This window comes from Sapajus apella, unplaced genomic scaffold (assembly GCF_009761245.1).
Source record: "Sapajus apella isolate SASKATOON/1434 unplaced genomic scaffold, GSC_monkey_1.0 scaffold27, whole genome shotgun sequence".
Lineage (NCBI taxonomy): Eukaryota > Metazoa > Chordata > Mammalia > Primates > Cebidae > Sapajus > Sapajus apella.
This window is the reverse complement of record NW_022436967.1, coordinates 17,788,972-17,811,834: the sequence shown is the minus strand read 5'-3', so window position 1 is coordinate 17,811,834 and position 22,863 is coordinate 17,788,972. Positions and strand designations below refer to the sequence as shown.

Genomic DNA, 22,863 nt, shown 5'->3' with positions numbered 1-22,863 from the left:
TCATGGCTTTTTGTAATTTCCAAACATGAGATATTGGTTGCCAATATGTGAATGATAATGAACAGCTTTTTTGAGATCCTTGCTACAATTGGTAATAAAGAAATGTAAAGAACTATAACATTTTTAGTATAAATTCTTGGTTATGTTTTTCTAATAATATCTTTAATAGTCAATCAGTCTTAATATATAAAATAGCCAGTGTGTATGTCCAAGAAGCTTTATCCTTAAAGCTCCTTATCGGTTATTGTATCTCCATAAATATTAAAAAAGAAAAAGGAATTCACTTAGCCTAGAAACAGGAACCATAAAGCAAGTCAGGTGACTATAAAACTAACCTAAATTTACAAGCACAAAGCTAAAACAGCCTTAAAATATTTCAGATAATTTCAATGCAAAATGAGGCAAATGCTCAATGTTTTTAAGAATATATTGATGCTATCCAAAAAAAAAAAAAAAAAAAGCATATGTTGCACATTTTTATTCATTTATTTCCTCTAGCAAATAAGATTCCTACACCTAACAGGTATTTAAAGACCTTTGATTACAGTGTGGAAGAAGTTGGAGGAGAGGAAAATTACACACCACTCTCATTTACAGTAATGGCTCAAGGGAAATTGAGAACAAGAAAGAGATTTTTGGCTACACTTCGCTTGGCTAAACCAAAAGAAAGAACTACCCAAAAGAGCTGTAACATTTTTTTTCCATTTCATATTTCTGAGAAAGGTGTCAAATCTGGGGACTTTCATCACCTATTTCATTCTAAGAAGTCTTTTTATTTTATAGCAATAAAGTTTCTTTGCCACCACAGATTCTCTATAGCTCAATCACATCAGAGCAGCTGCATTTCTTCTACATGCAAAACTGACATTTGAGGCTGAAAGTGGAAAAGCTCCAGAATCAGGAGTCAGGAGACTAAGATTCTGTCTGTCACCAGGGCTATCACTGCATTTGCTTGACCCTGAATGTTTATCACTGGCTCTGAAATGGGAACAGATTGTACATTATAGTAGCGAATAGTGCTGATACTTAAATGTTATGAAAATTGGTCATCCAAGGATTTTTGCAATATTGCTATATTGCTCTTGATGTATCTTAGAAACTTAGTGAAATATTAGTGAGATTTTTCCCCTGTGAAGAGGATCTAGCGTTCCACAGAATGTTCCTTCATTCAGCAGAAAAATGAGCATATCCTTGTCCTGAGTCTTTATTCAGCTCTATTTGGGAATATTCCTGTATTGCAGATTTCTACTGATAAATGTCATCAAAGCTCCCCAAATTACAAATTCACTTTTTCAGATGTGTATTGGAAGGATGATTGGGTTTGGAGTCAAAAGATGTGGCATCCAATCTGTCTGTCACATTTAACAGGCTATGTGTCTTGGGACATATTATTTAAACACTTTGAGCCCCAATGTCCTCACCTGCAAGATAAGGATAATACTTCCCTTCTTCAAAGAAAAGTCCATGTGATTAAACAAGACACTGCATTTTCAAGCAGCTGCCACTTCGCTTTCACTATAAGATGACTTTTCTAGTGTTGCATGGCAAATAGTAAGCTCCAAATACATGTGGGGAAGTTTAAATGTTGTTTAGTCTTCAAACCTCACTGGAGAGCCTGTAGAGAAAGTAATTTTTATGGGACGTGACTGTTACTATATATGTTATTGTACATGAAAGTTGGTTGTTCTGCTGAAAACCATGAAAATGTGGAGGATGTGTTTTTTATGAGAATACGCTTCAGGTGAAACCAGGAATGGATTGCTTGCACATCTATTACAGGTGTACCAGCCTCGGCCCACCCTTAGCCTCCTGCTAACAGTACCAGTTCCTCTGGGCAGATGCTCACCCACTTGAAAGGGAAGTAAAGAATAGCCTGAGCCAATTTACCAGAAATCTTTGCACACCAGGATTTTCTTCTGAAGTAATAAATTTTGTTTTATAACTATACATTAATTTTGAATGCAGCTTAGCAAGTAACGACCAAACTTAAACCTAGTCTTGTACAGAAACTTTCATTATTTCCATGATAAAGTCGCTGAAAAATGATGATTATAAATAATAACATTCAATAATATTTATGTCCTATAAAAAATCACTTTTGCTACCTGCTTTCCAGTGGATTTTGAATATCAAACAAGATTTGAATTCTACCATATTTATTTAGAGCTTACAAGGCCGCACAGAAACTAGAAGAGGTAAATGCCTTGTTACCACACTTGCATTTCATCAATGCCTTATTAGATTCAGAGACGGAAGAGCAGAAGCCAAAGCTGTGTCCGTGAACATTTTTCTTAGCTTCCCTATCCATCTAGTACAGTAGGGTATCTGCGTAACTGTAGTACTAGTTTTTCTACTCCTGTCAACAGAACAGATCATTAGAGACTAAAAGGAAAGAATATAATAAATTCTGATTTCCATCAAATTTTCAGCAATAGAAGCCATATCAGAGATGATTCTTTCAAAAATATATATTATTATTACTACTATTAAAATCAATCAGTTGTGCTAAATCTAACCACCCGAGGCTACATTTGTGATTAACCCCAGATCAACAAACATCAGTATAAAGAACTATGCTGTCTCAATTCCTCAGATGAAAATAAATGGAAGACTGTTCAATTAAAATAATGAATAATACTGACTGATCTCAGCTCTGTGATTTTAATTAGTACTCTCTGCTGATAATGAAAAGTTGAGATGCCAGTACTTTGGGAGGCCAAGGCAGGCGGATCACTTGAGGTCAGGAGCTTGCGACCAGCTTGGCAAACATGTTGAAACCCCATCTCTACTAAAAATACAAAAATCAGCTAGGCGTGGTGGCAGGTGCCTGTAATCCTCGTTACTTGGGATGCTGAGACAGGAGAATCGCTTGAACCCAGGAGGCAGATATTGCAGTGACCCAGGAGGCAGAGATTGCAGTGACCTGAGATCCTGCCACTGCACTTCAGTCTGGGCAATAAAGCAAGACTGTCTCAAAAAACAAACAAACAAAAAAAAGTTGAGATGAGACTTGATTCCTGAGAACTGGAGTTCAGACACAGAATCCACACTTTGGCTTTTACCTGTAAAGTTCGAGGTCCTTTCAGACTAATTATATCTTAATGTTAATGTTCATGGATATTTTTAAAATATTTTTTCTTGCTTTTAAACAAGTGGCAGAACACTTTCTAATTGGAAATTCATCTTCTTGTTTTCACCCGTATTTAGGCAGGTTTTAATTTGTCTATAAACACTTTAAAGTTGATAATCTTTCTACTCTTTTTTTCTATTAAATGATTTTAGGTATTTCTTTTCATTATAAATAAAATTTGATTTTTATAGCTTAAAGTTAAGCTGAACAATTTTCTCTTATTTTAATATCTATAATTGTTTTGCCTTTTGTAATATAAAATGTGAACCATCTTCCCAGAAGATTTTTGAACACTTATTCTAAGTAAAGAGTTTGGGGAAAGTAACAATATATTATCTAATATTGAGAAAAGAATAGGACAACATACTGAACAGCATACTGAATACTGTTAGCATACACTGTGTCTGAGAGTTATCTGACTGTAATCTATATATCTATATTTATTCACATCAAAAGGAAACATTTCACCATACTTGAAATTTAAAATGTAATTGAAAACTGAGAAAGGGATCATTTGCCTTCAAAGGTATTTTATTAACTATACCGCTTAATACTGTATTACATACTATGTCATTTCTTCTTGCAGAATTTAAATGTGTCATATTAGCAAAGGCAGAGAATGATTAACTTTTATTACTTATCACGATGATCTATTAACTATATACTAACCACCCCACTGTGACTGTCATCCAAGGTTTTTAACATACTTAGATTAATCAAGGGATTCATTTGTTTGGCTTGTGCTTGGCAACCACTAGAATAATTTCCCCTGATGTGGTGTCTTTGTTTCAAAACAATGGAGATATTTAATCTTGGCCATGTTTTCAAATAAAATTGATTTTTTATTCATGCTCTGTGCAATTTCATAAGACATTTTTGATTCTCACTTTTTTCTTTAAGACTTGTGGGCGTACATGTGAAAAGTAAGGTTTTTCTTGTTCTACGGTCTCATCCTTCATGAAACAAACATTTGAAAAGTCCAAACTGTCACAACTCCAAACAGATGGGAGTACAACTGTGACTAATAGGTGTTCCTCTGAGAATTCATCATTATCTGATCTTAATAAGAAAGTAGTGTTTTAGAAAAAGGGCTAAAGAGTAAAATGTTAAAGAGTAATTTTTAAAAGTTAACAGTTAAAGTGAGGTCTAAGGTTTTATCCTCAGCAGGAAGTATTCAGTTGACCAAAACCTTAGTAAGCACCTTTGCCTTCCCCTCCTCCCACCTTCTCCACCTCTGCCTGCCCCCCTACCTGGACAAGAAGGTCCCCAGGACTTTTGAGGACTCAGGGACTTTGATTGATGAGGTATATGGGAACTTTGCCTGTCTCTTCTACACTGAGCCACGGGTCTCTTTGGCAGCTATGTGCTTTAGGTTCCTTTAACAGGAGGAATTGTGTTTAACAGTTAATTTTCCATGTTTAAAAATTATTATTTCTTCCTCATTTATGCCTTATTAAAATTGGAAAATTGTACAATGGCTGCAAATTTCAATGAGAGAATTGTACTGGAAGCCAATGATAATTAAATATATGCATGGAGAGACAGTAGAAACAAGCTAAAGGGGAAGACAGAAAGAGAGAAAGAAAAATAGGCACAGAGGGAGATCAATAAAAAAGAGAGGGACAGAAATGGGCAGAGAGAGAGACAGAGAAAGAGAGTGACAGGAAAAGAGACAGAGGCAGGGCTCCCCACAGAGAAGACAGCAACAGAGGCACACAGAAAGAGAGACAGAGTGAAAAGGAAAGAAGAAAATGAAAAGGCATCTTTTTTCTCTTTGAGACTTTAAACATTTATTAAAACGCTGATATAAAAAATAGACTACAAAAGTTGAGAAGACCATCTCTGAAAATAGTTTGTTAACGTTGATCCATTCCACAAATATTTACTGCTTGCTCATTGGGTTAAGGCCTGATTCAGGCCTTCCACTGTGGGGACAGTTCTGTGCACGCTGTACCACTGGAAAGGACACTCTGGGAGTCTGCCACAGGGCATTGACCGAGATTCCTAACAAGAGTGAAGTTTTCAGCATTGCACAGCAGGGAGTTTGTGGTTAAGCCAGAAGGCAAATGTTACCAGATTCACAAAATATCGGCACTGCACCTGTAGGCATCTAGTCTACCTTTGTCCACTGCTGGCTTTTAAAATTAACCTCTCTTGCAGGATAATGTAACTGCTCACACTTAAATTATTCCTAGGTAAGTTTATTTTCTAATCTCCTTTAGAAAATTTGACTATTTAAATAAAACAGTCCAGTAACTTTATATTCAGAAATATATTCTTTTAGAATGTTTTATGTTCCTCATCGACGTGATTCTAAAGCACCATGAAGAACACAGTGAAAAATGTTCCCTGCAGAGGAACACACTAAATGGATGCTTGCTCTGCTCATTGCTTAAGCAAGATTGTTCAACTCTGTAATATCCCAAGAGGGAAAGCATAATTATTCATATAAGTACTTACATTTAGTTATTATTTATAGGATTTTTAGAAGTAATAAAGCAAATAGGATAACATTCACATCGTTAAATGTGTCATTTCCAAAGTTTATTTTAACTGATGTGCACAAAGGGGCCAACTGATAAAAGCGCTAAAATAAAAATTTTAAAGGAAAAGCATGCATTATTACATTTACAAGTTCTATCTAACTTGTCGCCTGGAACACAGAAAATTGTATCCTAATTGTTAATATTACTGAGCTTATGATCAATTAGATATGTCTTTTTAATATGAGAACTTTATGCATTTAAAAAAGGAATTAAGTTACAGCCAACTCTGGTAAGGAAGCGAAATGAAAGTAAAGGCAAAAGACATTATGTTACTCACCATGTTCTATCCTGAAAGTCCCTCTCAGATGTAGGTAAGTGTACTACAAGGTCTAATATGAAGATCTGTCTTTAAGACTCTTTGAATCAAACAGTAACTAAGTGGTTTAAGTAGAAACATGTATTTTGAAAGGTTAATCCACCCATACACAGGGAAACCCCTTTTTTAAGAAAGTCATTCTGCTGCCAAGAGACTATTAATATTCACCTCTAAGATACAAATACAACCTACAGATAAAAGATTCACAACCTATGTGAAAATACCGCAGAGGATTCCCTCTTAGTCTCTATGTTGTAATGGAAACACAAGAAAACAATATACCTCTTCAGGCAATCGGGAGTACTACAGGAAATCTACCTGCCCACTTAATGGAAAAGTCATATCAGCTTAATAGGGCCACAACACATAAACATAAATTTAGAATTAGTATAACTTACTGTAAGGACCACATAGGTCACACACTCATTTCTAGGAATGTTCCTGTGTTTCATCTTCCTATTTCTTTCCCTGAGAGAGCTAGCACCCAGGTTAACATTTAAACAGTCACCCTTTAAAGTAATTTAGAAATAAGTTCATTACCTTTTAAAAATAGGACTTGCTGAGTGTTTTCTTACTTAGAGGGAAAATTATATTTAGAGTCTCTATCTTCCTTCACTGGCACTATACCATTAGGAATGATGTGTATTTTTCTTATCATACCAGAAAACAGTCTGCACAATCATTAGTAGTGGCAAACCTCTTCAAAATGATAAAGAAACTTGTACCAGTTTGGAAATAAAATGTTTGCTAATGAAGTGCCTCCTAGTGATTATTATTGATTAGTTATACCATTTTCTTATATTGAAGCATTCATTTTTCAGATAGGCATGCAAGATTAAGAAAATGGCAGAGTATACTGGCAATATGCTGGAGGAGACATTGTTTCAAAGTTTGATTGTTTAGCTCTCATCACAGCAGGAATTTGACCTCCGAAAAACAGACGGACAATGATGATCCCCTTCTAGACTTCCACTTCTACAAACATGCTTTGGAAAGTCAGCAAATCACAAAGGGAGCCTCAACATTATCTTTTTTATTACAAAACACTGTAAATATCAATCCTGGTTGGTAAAGCCATAAGTGTTTCCTATATTTTTCTTTACTGTATTTTCTTTTTCTGTACAGTATTTTATGTTTCTGTATTTTCAAATATTTTAAAAAATAGTCTATTATACAATGTAGTTTGCATATACATTCACCTAAAAAAGAAAATTAAAACAGAACTTAGGACGTAAACAGTCCATCCTTAACCTGAGTTATTAAATTAAATACATTTGCTATGAAAATTCCCTTGTTTCAAGGTCCCCTAAAGTATTTGAATGTCTTTTAAAAAGCCTTTTGAATGAACACAAAATGACATTTACCCTGTTAGTTTCTTTCCATGTAAGAAAATTAATTACTTAATGTTTCACAAGAATATGCTGTTTTAGTGCAATATCAAAAGAGCAAGGAGAAATTCACCAGCCAACAGCAAGGGGGTTAAAAGTTAAGCCATACTTACAGACTGGAATCTTCAGATCTAACTAATGTCTTCCTTTCCTGAAAGTACTTTTAAAATTACAGAATGCTATGCAAATGCATGATGTGATTGCTATTATTAGAACTGAAATTTTCCCAAAGTGTGTTGAAAGCCCATCTTGTCTTAAGCCATGCGTCTTTTCATTTGACCATCACATAATTAAAGTGTGGCAGGAGAGCATAGAACCATATTTCAGAGACTGCTGATCCAAAAACTATAGGATAACCCGGCTACTTGGAAGGCTGAGGTAGGACTATCAATTGATCCCAGGAGCTCAAGTCCAGCCTGGGCAACACAGTGAGACTCTGTCTCTAAAAATACAAACAAAAACCCCCCAAACTATGGGATGGATGGTGAAGATGGTGATGTTAGTCAAATGAAAATGTAGAAAGACACCATATTTATTTACCTCATGGACCTGTTATTGGGGGAGAAGGAGAGTCTATAAAACAGAAAGATACATGTTGTTATCACTGCTTCTCACCATTCTAATTGTAGAGGGGAAACGCCATGATGAAATCAATACATTATTTGAAAACATTGTATTGCTTCTTGTATACATCTAAGCTACCTGACATCAACTGTGAGTAGAAACTGGCAACATGCCAACTAAATGATTTTTACTGTTCACAATAGAGCATTTGTTTAGTGATTTACCTTCAGGGAAAAATGAGGAAATGAGTTAGGAAAAAAATTCATAAAACTTGAAGACTAGTGTCTAAAGTGATTGATCCAAAATTAATTTCACATGTCTGAGGGTACAAGTTTCTGAAGGAAAGGGGAGTGGAAGGAGAAAATGAGACAGATGAAGTAAGACAAGGCCATTTAGAGTTTGTGGGGGGGGAAGTCATATTCAATATCTCTTCTTTCATTCAGCAGGAGTATTAAAGTGCCTAAGATAAGAAAATTTCCAAGCTTTAGGCTTGAGAAAGGGCAAACCCAACTTGTCTCTGAGGATGAGCTGAATGCATCACTCAAGGGTAAACTCCCACGGACCTCACCGCATGCTTTGTGTGGAGGCTGTCCACAGGTGTCCTCGGGAAGACAGGAAAAGTGCTTCCACATGCTCGCTTTCTGGCAAGATTCCAGTTGCTCTCCGCCCTCCGTCTCCACCACAGACTCAGGCTCCTTTTCCTCTCAGGCTTCCATCATCCAAGTTCCAAATCATGGGTAACAAATGGAGATTGAGTGGAGACAATAAACGTGGTTGTCATAGTTGAGGGAATTATTTTTAAAGTCTTCACCACCATAGGGTTTTTCTACAAAGTGTGGTAAAGCCAGCCTGGCAATGTTTGTCCCTTTTAAATACAGTTTCCTCAGGAAGTGTTCTATCTAGATTTTGTCTGTTAGGTGAGAGATTTCTGTGGATTAGGGACATGTAATGACCCTCTGGAGTCTTTCAAGATGGAGGCCATAAACTCCTGCCAAACTTTGGTCTTTATTGTTTTGATGAGAGAGGCAAGCTAGACAGTATATTCCCATGGCAACTTTGGAACATCACCTGTAATATAACTTAAAGGACAGAGGTGGTTGTGCTAGGAGCCTCAGCTGGACTGGATATCCAACTAGAAGGGTAATATTATGGGCTTGTGTTCTATTCTCTCCTTGCTCAGTTCATTAGGAACAAACCTTAGTGTTAGTCTGGGCTTTCCGCTCTTCATAAAAAAAAAAAATTTCTCACAGATTCAGACTCCTATCAAACTAGAAGTATGGCTAGCTGATTTCAATATTTGATGACTCTTATTTTAGAGAAATGAATAGTTCAGTGCCTTTTTGCTACTTTCTTTTCCATGACTGTACGTATGCTTTTGTTCTTTACTCTGATATGGATAGCAAAGATGTAACAACACATGATTTAAATCATTAAAAGTGTCACAGTTCTGCTTTTTCCTAAGAACTGTGGTCAACTTTTGTTCTGTAAAATGCTGCCAGAGGAGGATATATCATGCAAATTATTGGGACAGAGGATGGGCATAAATCTCCTTTCAAAAGAGGATTAAAAAAAAAAAAGAAGATGAAACATGGATGTGGATAAATCAGAAATGCAGCTGTTTGGGACTGAAGTCCAGTTATGACTGTAAGCCAGGCCCAAAAGACATGGTGATCTTTAAAAGGCAACCCAAGGTGTTGACAGAAGTCCCCAGAAAACTCTTTGACACTCAGGCCCTTTGGCTTTTACCCTCACCATAACACTATATCCTTTTCTGTTTTTAATACACATAAATATATTTTCTCATCCAACTTCAGGAACCGTACCTGTTTTCAGCATTAAATTTGACTTTGATCATTTTGATCTTACCACCCAAAGAGCATTAACTTAGAAATCAGGTGTTTTGGACCAAATCTGAATAACCAATATTGAATAATTTACATATTTTCCATCCATGTGAAAATGGAGATTGGGTATTAGAAGCCCTATACATTGGTTTAAATTAAACTGAATTTGAAAGGACATTTTTTTTTACAGCAGTTTATTGTTTTCAATTGAGAACCTAAAATGGAAAAAATAACTTCTGATGTTAAGCTGTGGTTTCCACCTTCTATGACCTTCATTTACAGTCAGTTGTTTTCATATGATCTTCAGATCTTCACTCCAACTCTGAGGTACTGTGGGGTGTATGCACTTGGGAACTGACAGGAACTCTGGAACTATAAAAGCAGCTACTCAACTGATTATGGATATTTTAAGGTAAAGTCATTCACTAAGCTGAAGTTTGAGAGGAATCCTCATTGTTTTATTCCAAAAGACCCGAAAGATTACATAACAAATGTAAATTTTACCTCTAGCACTTTGAAACTCACAAAAAAAATTAAAGCTTTTATTGAAAGTAATTGTATACACCAAGGAGAGAAATCTGTTTATAGAAGTTTAATTTAAACCAATGCATTACTCTCCAAGGGCCTTTGTTCTAACATACTTATTATATATCAGATTCATTTAACCCCTGGAGGCTTCAATTCCTTTATCTAAAAATGAGACTGGTATACATAGTGTCTAAAAATACCTTCCTGGTCAAAGAGTCTAATTTGTTATTACCCCAAATAGCAAACAATAAATTTCCATTTTGATTGGTTTTATGGCATAAAATCAATAGTCTTGTTAAGGTCCTTTGTATTGTTGTGAAAAAATAAACCAAAAATATGACACTCACATTGTTCTATAGTGTGTATACTCTGAGTTGATTCTATTTACAGAATTAAAATATAAATGATTTCAGATATTAAACCAAAGTTCCAAAGACCTAAGAGTGACTCCTGGTACAATCTAAAATATAACTGAATGCTTAATTTCCTGAAAAGGAGTAATTAGGCCTTTAGAGAAGCTGTCTTATTGTGTACTTCATTGTGCTGTAAAAACATTGGCATTAAGAGGAAATATTTCACTCTTAAGAAAATTTTCTCCATTTTACAAAGATGCTAGGATTCTAGAAAGTCAAGGATAGCCAAAGACCCAAAATAATAGTTATTTTAAAAATATTTAAATTACAAATGTCAAACATAAGAATCAGGCAAAATTTAAGCAGTATAAAGCTATGTACATGAAGAAAAGGAAGAGGCAACTCCTATTATTAGGCTGTGACTTCCAAAAATGACAGTCATTTTCAGAAAATTTGGTGCATATTTTTCTAATATTTATCCTCTCTATACACATAATAACTGATATTATACAAAGCATAATATTTTGTTACTGGATGAAGCCAACAAGTATTCTTATTGGTAATAATATGTCTAATAGGGAAAAACTAAGAATACATCACATGGTCTTCTATATCTACTATAATGAAGAGAAAGAAGAAAAAATGTCATAAATTCAACGGGCTCTCATAGTCTCCTGCTTTTAAAATTGTGAATATTAAAAAGAGTGTGTAATATAAGCAATAAGCATATATGGACAGTTTATTGCTGAAATAAGTATTTTACAATTATTGTATAATATCATAACATTATCATTGTTGTGGTGTATAATTAACTGTAATGGAAGCAATTCAAATGTGATTTTGATGACAATGATGATGAAAAATAATGATTAGCAATTATTTCTGATCATCTATTATACACTGGATGCTTTAAACCATTATCTTTTTTCTACTTAAAGTGGAGTCTTTGGATCAACAGTACTGGTATTACCAAGAAAATTGCTAACAATGTAGAATCTAAGGCCCAACACACCCTGGTTTGTGAGTCTCAGAAGCTCGTATTTTTCCCACAATCTTATACAGTGATTATTATGACTTTTATACAAACAAACCAAGAATTTCTAAAGTCAGTTGGAGTGAAAAGTCAATCCAAAGCTAAACTTAAAAAAAGATTTAATTGTTTTCAATTTCTCTCTGCCCATTCAGTTTCTGCATTCACTTCAATTCTTTCTGCCTTTTACTTCTTTTGAATATATCCAGACCCCACCAAAGTAGCATAATGTCTCAGTCACCATAAAACAAAGCCCAGTCCTCTCCAGGACTAATAGAACCTGACTTTCCATAGATTGGGTCATTTACCTGCAAGGACTCTCCAAAGAATGTAATAATTTTCTCTCTTGACTGTAATTCTCACAATAAATGGTTATGAAGCATTTCTGGTGAAACTGTAGTAAAACCTATGCCATCATCCACAACAAGAAAGTCAACATTCATTTTGCACTCCACAGCCCTTCTATTCATAGTCCAGCAGGGATCCTAATCTGTTTTTCCTGGTCAGTGTCATTGCACTCAGGACCCTCTGCTAGATTCATCAGGGCAGCGTCTGGATGATTCCTTCTTTCATTTCTAGGACTGGGCAAAGGAGTGCACTCTGGGGCTGGGGCCATAGGTAATATGAAAGGGAGTATTTGTTTCTCTGGAAAACATCATCTCACAGTTACAAGCCAAGCTACTGCTAGATGTCCCTTTTAAATGTAGTCAAAAGAAATACAGGGCTATCTTCCAACCTCAATGTTGAAAGCATTTAGGGGGTAATCTTTATTTTTTTCTTTTACATTTTAAATTGATCCATACCATATAGAAATAGTGCATATACATTTGCAGCTTGATGAGTTTTCAAAAACTAAATATACCTGTATAACCAACACCCACATCAAGAAGCAGAATGTTATCAAGGAGATAGTGTTTTCATTGCCTATCCATGGCAGGTTTTGTGAATTCCAGGGGTAAGTGGCCCTTCCATTTGTGACTCACCTCATCCTGATAATGACAAGTTAGTGAAAGGGGTCTATAAGTTGAGAACCAGCCTGATCGGGGTTGTGGGGTTGGAGAGTAAAGTTATAGGGGAGGTGTTTGCTGATTGGAATTGGAGAACTTGCTTATTTCTACCCTCAGGTTCTTGTTTGTTGGGTCTGACTTCAGAAGCTATGGCCAACTTACATTCTTTCCAACTCTCAATGTCCACATTTTCTCAAATTGAATCTCCTTCATTGTCCTGCTCCTGAAGGGCCACTGGAAACATCTTTTCCTACTTCATCCTAGTATGGGAATATCAAGATTTTTCAGCCGTCCTTGGCTATAAGTGTCTTCCTCTTGGACTTGGGCTATTTCTCTTTCTTCAAGCATATTTTTGTCACTCTCCCAATTGATCTATGTGATTACTTTCCAAATGGAACATGAAATCATGTGAATCTCAGTCACTGTCTACTCTAGACCACTTGTTCTTGGGCAGTGAGGCCGTTCTATATGATTTGTATATGTCTGAGACCATGAGCTACCCCAGAACTGGAGTCTGGAATCTCTTATTTGGCTGTTGGTTTTCTCACACTCTGAGGCTTCCATGCTGTCTGTGTCATGAGTATTCTAACAAAACTCAAAGTGGTTCCTTAGGATGTTAGAGAAGTACTTTCTATGAATTTCTCCAGTTTATGTTAAAAATACTTTATGTACATGGTTCAAAAGCCTGCTTGATTATAAGTCATATAGTAATAGCTACCTCCATATGGAATCTGGGTTATATCAGTGAAGCAGAGCAGTAAGTCTGTGATAATGAAAACAAAAATAGGGCTGGACATGGTGACTTATGCCTGTAATCCCAGCACTTTGAGAGGCCGAAGTGGGTGAATCACCTGAGGTCAGGAGTTCGAGACCAGCCTGGCCAACATGGTAAAGCTCTGTCTCTACTAAAAATACAAAAATTAGCTGGGCATGGTGGTGGCTGCCTGTAATCCCAGCTACTCAGGAGGCTGAGGCAGGAGAATCACTTGAACCTGGGAGGTGGAGGTTGCAGTGACCCCAGATTATAGCACTGCACTCCAGCCTGGGTGACAGAGCGAGACTCTGTCTCAGTAATAATAATAATAATAATATCAACCTAAACTCTTGTCGTTTCCTAAGAAATTTAGTACTTTATGGATGTTGCATAAAAAATAATGACAGATTTACAACTTCATAAGACAGATACTGAGTTTTCCTTAAATTATGGAAGCAACCCAATATTGTGTTAAGTTTGGTTCTCTATCTGAAATAGCCAGCTTTGAACCATGCATTCTCCCCAAAATTGCAATTCATATTTCAGTGAAATTTCATTAATATTTCATTGGTAACTAGCAGAGTTCTAAAAAAAAAAAAAGAGAGAGAGAGAGAGTAAATAGGAATAGGTCTCTTGAGGCACAGGCTCAGAAATGGTACAACTCTGCTTCCTGCATATTTTATTGGCCAAAGGCAAATTAAAAGGGCATTCCAGATTCAAGGCCTGGAGAAATAGGTTCTACCTCTTAATTAAAGAAGCAATGTGACTTTTTAGTTTCTTCTATCAAGAGGAGAGACATATTCTTAGGTGCCTCCCCTACCCCCACCACTCTCCTCCTAGTTAAAGCCAGCCAAGCCCCAAAGCATAATCGCCTGGCCTCACCAGCCTCTGTAAGAATTGAAAGCTAAATAATTGGTTATTATATTATATCACTAAGTTTTAGAGTGATTTGCTGCACAGCAGAAACTAATAGACTGCCCTATCAGGTACTAAAATATAAACAACTATTAAACATTAAAACTTAATTCTAGTTTTACTTTTGTCTTTTGGAAAACTTTGAAGGATAGCCAATTCACAGCCCACAGACCCATTTCTAAGAAAAATAAATAATGCAAATGACCCCCTATTTTCTTTTACTCTGACACCTCTCAAGTAAGTCTGAGGCCCTTCTTTCCTCATTCTGAAACCACTCCTCAAACTTCCGCCTAGCACCCTGTCTGCCCAGGCTCCTCAATTCCTATCTCTGACAAAGCCATGCGACACTGCTTTTCTGAGGGAGTGACTCTGGAGACCTGTCCCTGCTCATTTTTGGGTAGCCTGAAGACTCGCAGCTGCATGTCCTCTGGTCCTTTGCTCATAAAGACAGCTGTGGCCAGTAATCCTTGGAAAGCTGGGCTCTGTTCTCACTTTGATTGCTTTTCTTATGGGAAAAACTCCTAAAGCTCTTTCAGAAAAAGATCTCCACCTTGTCCCCTAAGCAAAGCCTTCTGGGGTTGATAAATAAAATAAAAGAGCCTCAGAGTCTGTGAATCATTCACACCTTCACGTAAAGTTCTGCATACACCTTTTTGATAAATTGCCAAAGTCATTCCCAATGGATGTACCCAAACTAAGAGTTCAAATGGGGAAAAAACAAAGTGAGGTGAGGCTTAGTGCAAACATAGTTTAGAATTAGAAGATAACTTTCTATAAATATACATAACTTCCTCAAGTTAGCAAGTAGTTTCAAAACAAGCAGAAATTGGAAAGCAACTGTGGTTGTAGCAGTCACTAAAGGCTTCATAGGAAATGTCTCAGTGCAAGTCGAGCCTCAGCTGCCAGCACTGTTAGAGTGTCGTATGAGTAAACTGTGGGCATCAGGATGCTCTGTGGGAGGCCAGGATGTCTGAGTTGCCAATGAGTACAGAACCCAGTCAAAACATTGAACCAGGATATTAAGTTACCAGGAAAACTCAAAACCCAGAGCCAAGGGGCAAACAGGCCAGAGTAGTGAGACAGGAGGCCATGCTAGGTCAGGCTCGGTGAGCACAAGATGTAATCAGCCATTAGCATCAGGAGTCAGAACAACTATTGTATCCCAGGACTCTTTGAGATGAGACTAAAATTTCTTACCCATCTCTGTCCTTCCTATAAGGGGTCTGTATAATCCTACAAATGGAAAGTTGAGCTAGACAAGATTTCCTGCTTCAAGCCTGAGAAAATGCTGGGATGGGGAGTGAGGTGAGACTTAGGATCAATGCCTATGAGCAGCAAAGGGTGGAAAAGATCAAAGGGTTGTGAGGGTATCCAATTCCCAGGGCCTTTCTTTGGGTCCACCTCTGCACAATCAAAGAACAGTCATATTGGAGATCAAAGGTCTTGGCTTGAGCTGAAAATACTTCCCAACTTTTTGCCGTGATAGATAAAGGTAGACAGTAAAACTAGGTTGGCCATAAAAAAGAGGAATCAAGGTAAACATCAATGTGGCAGTTACTCCCAATAAAGCAGATCTGAAAATATTTGGAAAGTTTCAATAAAATAATTGTGTTGTTTTTGGAGATTGCAAAAAAAATATTGTGGGTTAAAAATCACAGTCAATCTCTGACCTGGAGAAATTCCCTCAGTGATTATGAATTCACCCAGTTGCCATTTGTTGGCAATCTTGACCAGTGAAAGGATGACTTGAGATCACACACAATGTGTGGTTGGACAAAAGTGTTAAATTGTATTAGGGCAGAGTCTGGAAAGTTAAGTGAAATATAACTTCCTGAGGAAGGTGGTTTTGAGTACAGCAGATTCTAGAATGATCATATGAATACTGTTCTTTAGATAGGAGGATGGCTTGTCTGTCCCTGAGGCTTGTGCAGTTCTGGAAGTTCTATGGTCAAAAGGTGCTTTCTGGCTATTGATCTGACAATTTAGGATTATGAAGTCAGGTTTAGTTATACTTCGAGGTTAGAGCTAAACTATGCTGTTCTGGAATGTATGTATCTTTAATAATCATGTTTTTATCACAACTGAAGAAGAAGTGTATTATCTTAGTTCTGTATAAATTGCCTTGAAGACAGTAGCGTGTTGTTTGGACACAGAGATTTTCGCAATAAAATCACAAAAAGACGTTTTACTTCCTCAGCTCAGCTTTTGACCTGAATATACAAACTTACAGGAATTGTTGTCACTCTAATTGCTGGTAACATCATGTAGAATCTTGAAGGTAAACGTGAAATGACTTGAAGATGAGACTGTTGCTTCAAATACTTAGAGAAAGCAAATCAAAATGGCTATCAAAATGGCTATATTTTAGAGTAATTGTAAAATCTACATGAAGCTACAAAGAATTGTACCATCTGCAGTTAGTTTAATTATGTCAAGCAGATACAGTTATAAATTTTTATACACATTTTTTAGGAGAACTTGTGTTCTTGCTTGTCTCACTGATGAATAATTTGCCTTGACTTTATTGGTTGGCTTGTGGCTGCCCACCAGGTAAAGACCCATTGTTTCTTCTCTATTTCAGGCTTCCCCAATGGCGAGCTTCCTCTCTGGGGCTCACACACCTTTCTTGGCCTTGGCCTTGGATCCCCAGGTTCTAGCCTTTGGTGCTAATGTCCCCACATCACATTCCACACCTCTGCAAACAGCACGGTGACTTCTGGCTTATGGAGAATCACCTTCACAGTCCAAGCCATCAAGTAAGACATGGCTTAACTGATGTCTTACCTGTAAGATTTGAACTTTCTTTGGAATAGGAAGAAACTTTTGCTTAAGGACAATGGAAACAGCATCATCTTTCTCTTTCCCTGCTACACATGATACTGGGGTACAGTATCCAGATCTATTGAGATTCTTACCACAAGGCAAGGCAGCCAGAGTAAAAGGAACATTTCTTCCTCTGGATTCAGAGCACACAAGCTTTAATTCTGCTGGAGACTGGTGGGCTGAAGAGGTAAATTTTTCAAATGTCCCATGTGGGTCTACCTGAGTCAACTGTTCCTCCTATCCTATCCACTCTGTGGGCTGCTGCTCTCCTGCTCCTGGCTCCCTCCTCCTTCCTCAGTGCCCATTTACCCCCTCAACTCCTTCACTTAAGACTGCCAGAGTTTCTTCTTCTTATTATTTTTATTGTTTATTTTAATAGGTTTTTTGGGAACAGGTGTTGTTTTGTTACATGAATAGGTTCTTTAGTGGTGATTTCTGAGATTTTGATGCACCCATCACCTGAGCAGTATGCACTGTCCCTAATTTGCAGTCTTTTATATCTCACCTTCCTTTCCACCCTTTCCACAAAATGCCCAAAGTCCATTGTATCACCCTTATGCCTTTGCTAATTTATGAGCTAATCTATCTGCTCATAGATTAGCTCCCACTTATGAGTGAGACGATATGACCTTTGGTTTTCCATTCCTGAGTTACTTCACTTAGAATAATGGTCTCCAATTCCACCCATGTTGCTGAAATGCAATTATTTCATTCATTTTTATGGCTGAGTAGTATTCCATGGTGTGTGTGTGTGTGTGTGTATGTGTGTGTGTGTGTGTGTGTGTATAACAATTTTTTTTTCTTTTCTTTCTTTCTTTTTTTTTTCTTGAGGCAGAGTTTCATTCTTGTTGCCCAGGCTGTAATGCAATGGCATAATCTTGGCGTACTGCAACCTTTGCCTCCCGGGTTCAAGCAATTCTCCTGCTTCAGGTTCCCAAGCAGCTGTGATTACAGGCACCTGCCATCACACTAATTTTTTTGTATTTTCAGTAGAGACAGGGTTTCGCCATGTTGACCAGGCCAGTCTCAAACTACTGACCTCAGGCAATCCATCTGCCTCAGCCTCCCAAAGTGCTGGGATCACAGATGTGAGCCACTGTGCCTGTCCTCGGCCCCACAATTTATTTAACTACTCATTTATTGATGGGCATTTGGACTGGTTTCATATTTCATATTTTAAACATGTGTACAAATATCTTTTTTGTATAATGACTTCTTCTTCTCTGGGTAGATATTCAGTAGTGGGATTCCTGCATCAAATGGTAAGACTGCTAGAGTTTCATTAAAGCGTGTGCTTGAGGTCAGTGCTCCGAACACTATCAGAGTTTTAGTTGCTTCTAGGTTCCCAAAGCTACATGTGAGAATGTCAGGCACTTGGATAGTTTTCAAATCCTGGCTTTGTGGTCTCAGCTAGGATAACTTTTAACCTCTTTGGGCTATTTTTCACATCTGCAAGTAGGATTATTATTGTTGTTATAATCATTATTACAGAGTTGTTGTGAGAATTGAAGGTGTATGTAAAGTATCTACAACATATTATATCAGGCATTCTGTCAATCAGCTTGGGCAAAAGAGAAAGGCCCTGAATCATAAGGCTTAAACATTTAAAGTTTCTTATGGGAATAGAGGGAGTCGAGCTGGCTTTGATCATTGGCTACCCGGGAATATAAAGGTCACTTTTGATCTCTAATAGCAGCTGTAAGCTATATTCTGAGTTAAGTTTCTGTTATCTTTAACTTTTCAGGAAATTCTTATAAAAATTATAGCCTGGTCTTAGTTGTACAACAGGAATTTTGAAGAGCAGCTATCTTCCCCAAAGCCATTGAGAGAATACCAGCAGAATCACAATGGAGGGCTGGTGTTCACAGAAGACCATAAGCTTGAGAAGGTCAGCTCAGCTGTAGCAGCTGAGCAACTGTAGGAAAAGTCTGCTGGAATCTGAAAACCTGAGGCCTTTGTCCTGGGGATATATGGTGTGTTTCCCTTGGGTTCTCAGAAATGACTGAGAGAAGCTAAGTTTTGGAAATTAAGCCAGAGACTTGTGCCAAAATTGTGGATAAAGAGGAAGTACCTGTTTGGGTTGTAGTGACAGGCTGTTCAGGCTGGTGAAGTAAGCATCACACTCAATTTACCCCATACTATGAAGAGCAAAAGAGTTGTAAAAAGACAGAGAGGCTTAGCCCATCATCAGAGCTCTTTGGGGAAACTGTGGGTGCTTGGGATTACCTCCATATATCAGATATTCAAATTAGCATTGCATACCAGAGACCTCTTCAGGTGGGATGGACTTGTAAAAATACCTGAGAATAGTTGTGAAACTGTAATGTGCTGCTGTGACTTCTGTTTTATTTTTTCATTTCATTTACTTTTCCATATACGAGTGTGTGTGCACACACAGAAGCATAAAAATATGTGTATATAAAGACATAGATACTTACAGTACATAGAAAGGCATTTGTGTAAATACATATATTACATTGAAAGTTTTAGATTCTTTGGTTTTTGATAAAAACTAACCAAAATTTTTATTAAGATCTGAAAATTAATTCACTCAGTTTTAAGAGAAATAGAAATTCAGAGTATCAATCCCTGTTTGGTAAATATTTCTGTGGAAGACAATATTCTCCACTAAGGTAATTTTGGTAATTTTTGAGCCACAATCTTAAACTATGCAAAGATAAAAATTATTTCCTTTAAAAAAGCTGTGAACAGTATTACCTAAGGCCTTGGATAGTTTCAAATGAAATACTGAATTTAATATATTGAATGACACAGCATCTTTATTTTAAAATGGAACAAGTCAATAAGGTAGTTACAGGAATAATAAACTGTGTGTGAATACCTCTTAATAATTCATTCCATGTGCTGATGCAATTTGATACAAACTCAAGTGTTTTATAAAGAACTGCAAGCTGTTTTTTGAAATTATGTGTTGGATTAGAGAGAGGGAGAGAACAGACCAACTAAGCAACAAAAAAATAGCGGGTAATTGCTAATGCTGAATGAGTAGGAGCCCCATCTGGGACTATAAAGTGTCCCCAACAACCTACAGCTTCCCACACAGATCGTAACCTCCTCCTCCGATACTCCTACCACTACTTTGTGTAGGAGTTTATCTTTTCCAGCTATCACTATGGGTAGGGTAGAAACTACTTTTATAAAAATTACCTTCATGGTTACTGAAAGCTGAAGAGGAATACTTCACTAATCATGGGTCGTGACTCATAGCGTAAATACTTATCTAGTAAGCATTTATAATATTTCTTTGGTGCTAAATGTTCTCATTGAATGAAGATTGCTTTCATTTCGTTTCATCCACATCATAGCGGCACTTTCTGGATGAACTGCTTAGCCCTCTGAATTCAACTCTTTGCAGAGGTATAAAGAATTTTGATGACTATTTCATTATGCTTCCTTTAAAAAATATTTTTTTAAGTCTCTAAAGATTGTTGACTGTGTGCAGAACACTCTAAAGCATGTATCAAAGTAACATATGGCATTTAGATGAGAAAAGGGAATATACACAGCGTACTTCAGCTACACATAAACTAGTTCATGTGTTAAGGACCATTCTAGAAATCTGGAAACTTGAATAAGGACACTCCTTCTGAGTATAGTTCTCATAGCGCAATTCCAAAGACACTGGAACCAACTTCAACTCTCACTGAGCTTAGAACCTACCATGCCTTGAAAAATAAACACACTCTTATGTAACCCCCTCCCCTTCTCCCCTTTCTTTTACAAGTCATCTGCTAAAAATGCTTCCAAAGTACTTTTAAGTAGATCGAGTAAGACATCAATTTCTACATCTTCCAAGAGACACTGGAAACAATCACAGGAAATGAGGTAAAAACAAATCCTATTAACCAAATTAGTAAAATAATGGAAACTTGAACACTACAGAAGAAATAATTTTCACAAGAACATTCTAAAGCAAATTGGAGTATCACTTTATTTTCATTATTATAGTAACATTTCTTCAATGACTTGGTGCCAATACATTGTATACAAATAAAAGTGCTGTGTTGGCTTAATATTTCATTTTTCAGCTTTTCAGTTAGGGTCTGTCAACAAGTTTATTGGTACATGTGTTTACAGAAGCACCATATTTAAATGTAGTATAAAATCTGATATATATGAGAATACAATGGGATATGTACATTTGTGCTCATGTGTGTCTGTATGTGTGCCCATATGTGTGTGCGAGAGGGTGTGTGGAAGAGTTTGTGTATGTATAAAATGCTGTGTGTCTGTTAATTAAGAGTGTTTCTGGTAGGATATGATTCCAGTGAGTTAGGGAAGAAGAAGATGAGAGGAGAGTAGGCCAAGGTTGCCACAGAGTAAGTAGAGGGAAATCAGGTACAGTAAAAAGGAAGCAGGATACTGGTGTATGCTTCCTGTGGTTTATCTGACATCTTCCCCTAGCTGTTCCCACTCATCACTAGCAAACCTAAATCTATATTAAACCATCTGTACCTCTGGAATTCTCAGCATCAATCTAAATTATTAAAACTAGTCTTTTGAGGATAGCCTAAAATATTCTTTTGGTGAAACAAACAAAAAAAATCTTTAGGCATATTTTCCAAAATCATATATTTAATTAATTTGTAGATAAGTTGTTGGCAAAATACATTCCCTAAACTAATTTAAACATAATAAATAAGGTTTCATATCTCCTTGGATTAAAGTGATACTTTATTGAAATTTTATCATTTAAATAATGGCCTTTCCCTTTGTTCAATGCTATTGCTTATATAAATTAATATTTTAGAACAATGGTGAGTGTTCTAAATCATCATTGTATGTTGCTAAAGTTGGTCAGATACTGCTAAATGTCATTGTAATTATCTCAGACGTTTTCCAGTTGGCATTGGGTGGATGAGAAAAAGTGTTTCTTGGCTAAGCCAAAGTCTCTCTAGCCTCCAAATTACTATGTTATCTATAATCTAAAATATTTCATAACAGGTCAATAACAAGAATAAAAATTTGTCATCTGGTTTCAAGTTTTAAAACTAATTTTATACCTACCTGTTTTATAATTTTAAAATGTTTACTTTGACTTTTATATCCTCCAAATGTTTCCCCTAAATCTTTTATAATTATATATTTTAAAAATTTTTGTTTATATTTAATTTTCCAGGAACTATATTCATAATTTTTTTCTGCATCGACTTTATTTTTAATATTTAAATGTCTTGAAATATGTATGATAAAAGTAGTTTGTGCACAAATGAGTGAGGGAAGAGCTGTATCTTTAACACCGCCGAAGCAGATAGTGTTTATTACTGATATTCTTTCCGTGGGGGGTAGGGGAGCTTGTATAGTAAGAGTAGAAATATCAATTTATTTTTTGTCATTTACTCACTCAACCAATATCTATTGAGTACTTTTGATGTGCCAGGCACTGTTCTAGGTGGAGAACAGAAGTAAACAAAACAAAATTGTATGCCCTGGTGGAGCATAAGATTAATTAGAGAAAGACAGAATGCTAACAAACAAGTAAAACATAGAATGTGTCAGATGGTGATGAATGATATGCAGAAATACAAAACCCAGATGGGGAGGGGGTGTGGGATTTAGTAGTCAGAGAAGGCTCTACTGAGAAGGTGATATTGGAGCACAAATAGGGAGAAGGCAAGGGAGCATGGGAAGGTGTTGCTGGCCT

The 22,863-nt window shown here is 36.6% G+C and overlaps 1 protein-coding gene across 2 annotated transcripts in view; it reads right to left on the bottom strand.

Moving 5' to 3' along the window:
* The window catches only part of TNIP3 (TNFAIP3 interacting protein 3), a 110,414-nt gene extending 103,903 nt beyond the window's left edge, over nucleotides 1–6,511 (bottom strand). The window contains exon 1 of one of the 2 annotated variants that reach the window (XM_032292414.1): nucleotides 6,391–6,511. In XM_032292414.1, coding sequence (XP_032148305.1) covers nucleotides 6,391–6,444 — 54 coding nt within the window. In that variant the 5' untranslated portion in view covers nucleotides 6,445–6,511. Of the gene's footprint in view, nucleotides 1–5,953; nucleotides 6,053–6,390 lie in introns of those variants that run through there. The other variant, XM_032292415.1, reaches the window with a different exon arrangement.
* Between the last annotated feature and the right edge of the window lie 16,352 nt (nucleotides 6,512–22,863).